Consider the following 4,035-nt stretch of genomic DNA (forward strand, 5'->3'; position numbering starts at 1 on the left):
CACACACAGAAACAACTGGACGGTCATACATCAAAATGTGAACTTTGGGGTGGTGAAATTTTGGGGGATGTTTTTTTTTCCCCCTTGACCTCTTCTATACTTTCCATATTTTCTGCAATACCATCACCACCCTATCTTACCAACATTTCTGCATTTATTGTATTGGACAAGGCTCTAAGAACCTCAGTCCTATCTCAGTCCTATCCTAATCCTCACAATAACTCTAGAGGTAGATACTTTACAGATGAGATTAATGAGGCAAAGAAAGACTGAGGATTCAAATCTAGGTTGAGTCCAGAGCCTGTTTTTAACCCCTCTTAACTATTTGTGTGTGTGAGATACACCACCTATATGTGTTTGTTTCCTAAATAACTGGACAGCAAAGGATGATCCTGACTTCTAAAGAAATGCCAGTCTGCTCAGGAGAGCATCAACCTGAGATTCTGCCAAATTGTAGCAAATAGCAAAACTGTCTCATTTGAGGATGGGCTCTGCAGTTCCCCATCTGATGAACTACAGCACCCATGGAGCTGCCCTGTCCATGACCTTTTAGATCCCAAGAGTCATACCAGGCAGCAGTTACCATTTCTGCAGTGCAGAAATGCCCAAGGTTGGTGGGGGGAAGCTTCATAGGCAACATATTCCATTATGTTCACTGAGGATTTCAGAACATCTAAGGAACCAAAAAGCTAATTGATTAAGCCAGAAACAAGGAAACCTAACCAGTCAGGAATTTTCCACATTGGGCTTAATCTTATCCAATGTTTCCAATCATGTTACTGTCTAGTTGTTTAAAAATGAAATCAGCCTAATATCTCAGAAATAAATTGGGATTGCTGATGAATTCAGATAAATCAATCAGTAGAAAACTAGGTTGTTCTCTCCCTCCCCTCTTCCAATATAGCCTCGGGTTCTGATGTTTTATTATGCAGAAGGTGATGAGTTAACATGAGGAAAAATAAAGTATTTGGATTTTTCTAGAAGCACAGGAAAAGGATTTAATAACCACAGTTCTCTAAGGGGCTCAAGAACAAAATACCCCTCTAAATGAAAATCAGTCATGTCTCCTAGCTATATTGTCACTTGCAAAGTATGGTCCTGTTTTGTCTTCTTTATTACAGCCTATAAATCATAATGGTGCGGTCGAAGCTAAAAAACGGTGGCTTGGCTAGCCTCTTTTGACTAAGGTATTGCCTGGTTACGGATGGCATCAGTGTTTGCACTGTCATTTGCATCACAACCAATGGCACAATAATCGAGCATTCAGAAGGAAATTGCCCACAACAGATGAGTGCTTTTATCAGCGGGGTCTAAAAATTATAATGGGAGTTACACTTTGGTAATAAATCTAAAGAAAGAAAAATAGAAATAAAGGCACTTAGGAAAACATGTTCAAAGCAATCTTATTTAACTGATCATTAGGTCTGGTGTAAACTTTCCCATTAAGAGATGACTGTAAGATTGCGGATACTGCTGATTTGATCAACAGGGTCACAACAAAACACAAGGTAGGCCTATCAGAGCCAGAAGATTCTACATTTAGTTGGGAGGGCTACTGAAAGGTTCAGATAACCAAGTTATTTCTAAGATGGCCTGAAGGTGCAGGAGATGGGTGGAAGTGGGGGGAGGGAGCAAGTTTACTTAGCAAAGTAATGAAAAAAATTCGAGTTGCAACACACTATGTGATCCAGGTCTTCCCTCTATCATCTTTCCTGAAATATCTTAACATTCAAAATCGTTTCCTAAATTTCCCACCCAGCGCCAAGAGAAGTAGACAAGTTCAGGACAGACTTTGCTAAAAAATATGCTTTTATCAGTAGCTGCATGGGGGAAGGTCAAGGATTCCAGGATTAAGGGTTCCTAAGATTTTACCGATGGCTTAAGCTGAGATGCCGGCAATCAGGATGCTGAGTTAATGCATCAGTACCTGATCACCTAGATTTAACAAAAAGAAGTATGACGCTGAGTCTAGGATTCTAAAGATGTGAAAAGCCAACCCTTGCGAATCTAAGGACGTGCTCAGTAATACTTTTGGCGCCCTCAGTACATGTTAATTTCCCTCAACACTAAATTCAACACAATTAAAAATGAAAAGCTGCTTCTTAGATTCTAGAAGAAACATCATGAGGGCTCAGTGCGCAGTACGTTCTCCCACGCTGGTCCAAGAGCTGAAGCGGCACCTGTCCAGCCTGGGTGGCTCAACAGTGAAGCGACAAAGCCACGTGTCCCCACAGCCGAGGCTAAAGCGTCGCTCCCCTCCTGCCGCTCTTAGACAGCCACTATCCCTAGAATGGATCCTCTAACCCTTGCTTTCAAACCCAGCAGCTTCTCCTCATGCTCCATCTTGACTCCAACCCATAGCACGGTGGGAACCAATGTGACCCTCCCGCGAGAGGTAAAATAACGGAAAGAGCCCATAGAGCACGCTCGCCACCCGGTCCCTCAGAACTCACGCGGGCGGCCCCTTCCCTCTTCCCTCTGTCTCCTAAGCGTCGCCCCCGCCGCCCCGGCAGGTGAGGCCGGTTGGGGTCCCAGCTTCGCCCTTACCAGGTCTCCTGGTTGCTGAATTTCTTAGTCACCACCTTGCCTAGTTCCAGGCCCAGGCGGTCAGCAATTTTCTGGGATAAGTCCTGGTGGGAGCTGCCGCTGAAGATTTTGATATTCGGCATCTTTGCCAACTACCCTAATCGCCCTTTGCTCAGCTATCACTGCTGCTGCCGAGACCCAAACCGAAGTCGGCCCAGAGACTCAGTATTAACCACTTCGCGTTGCTATTCCGCCATCTTACATTCCCGCCCGGCGCGCGGCTCTAAATTGCTCAGCGCCAAGGAGGCGGGGCCAGCAAGGAAGTCCACACCCCGCTGCCCCGATTAGCTGAGCGGCAGCGAAGGGCAGGTCCTCGCTGTAGCCCCGCCCGCTTTCAGCTCTCTCTGGTATTGGCTGGAAGCCATGAAGCGGGCGAGGCTAATAGCCCCGCCGCCTGTAGCTGTGTAGTCTAGGAGAGCTCGCTCGCTAAAGAGCGCGTAGACGATCCGCGCTTGACTACGGGTGGGGGGATGCTGATGACGTGAACGGCCAGATTGTTCCGCAAGCGGGAAGTCAACTAAGCTTTTGCCTTCAGCACCAGAAACTAAGTCTAGCTCTGGTTTACAGTTTCTTTTAAGAAAATCTGTTTATCAGGATGGCAGCCACAGTTCACCAGAATGAAGGGGAGATTAGTGAACATGAGTTTGCCTGTTTCTGAACATGAATGATTTTTATCTCTGTATAAAGACAGGGCCGAATTAAAGCAGGTTTTCATCACAGAGAGACACTCATACATAGCACAGACGCAACCAAAGGTTTGTTTGCCCTTTGCAACTGGATAGTGTCGACTGCCTGGATGGCAAATCCCAAGGGGAAAATGACGGCACACTACCTGAATCATCCAGACACTGCAAGAGAAAGCTGTGTTTTATTTCTGACGCTGGGACCAAGTATGTTCAAACAAGTGACGGAGTATGGATTTTCCAAAGTATCTGGGCAATAAAGGTATTTATCTAACCCTTGGAAAGGAAGGAAAATCTAATATACTTAAGGGACTTTATATAAAGAGCCCCGAATGAATCAGAAAACCTGGTTTTTAGTCCTATCTACCTCATGTGAGCCTTAGCATCATCTGCATATTGCTAATGTGGCCATTTACACTGTGCCTTATTATTTTTGTGATGATACTTGCTAATTGGACCAAAGAGAGCTTTTATTCTTATACCACATTTTCATTATGTATATTCCAATCATGAGTTAGAAGAGAAAAATACAATTTTAAAATCAAAAATCATACAAGTTTAGAATCATACAATTTTAGTTATGAGAACGATAGTGCTCATAATTACAAACTTTAAAAAACAGAAGGGACTTCAGAAATCATCTGGTCTACCAGCTGCATTTTACATATGGTGAAACTGAGACCCAGAAATGTGAAGGGATTTGTCCAAGTGGCAAAGGCGGAAAGTACTCAAAGCGGCATCCTATACTTCTCTTCCTGCCATTTTC

At 44.3% G+C, this 4,035-nt stretch overlaps 1 protein-coding gene across 1 annotated transcript in view; it reads right to left on the minus strand.

The window, feature by feature from the left end:
• Nucleotides 1-2,824, minus strand: part of PRPS1 (phosphoribosyl pyrophosphate synthetase 1) — a 19,970-nt gene extending 17,146 nt beyond the window's left edge. Inside the window, exon 1 of the mRNA XM_039879738.1 lies at nt 2,548-2,824. Coding sequence (XP_039735672.1) covers nt 2,548-2,669 — 122 coding nt within the window. The 5' untranslated portion in view covers nt 2,670-2,824. The remainder of the gene's footprint in view (nt 1-2,547) is intronic.
• Between the last annotated feature and the right edge of the window lie 1,211 nt (nt 2,825-4,035).

Source organism: Pteropus medius, unplaced genomic scaffold (assembly GCF_902729225.1).
Source record: "Pteropus medius unplaced genomic scaffold, Ma_sr-lr_union100, whole genome shotgun sequence".
NCBI classification, from domain to species: Eukaryota; Metazoa; Chordata; class Mammalia; order Chiroptera; family Pteropodidae; genus Pteropus; species Pteropus medius.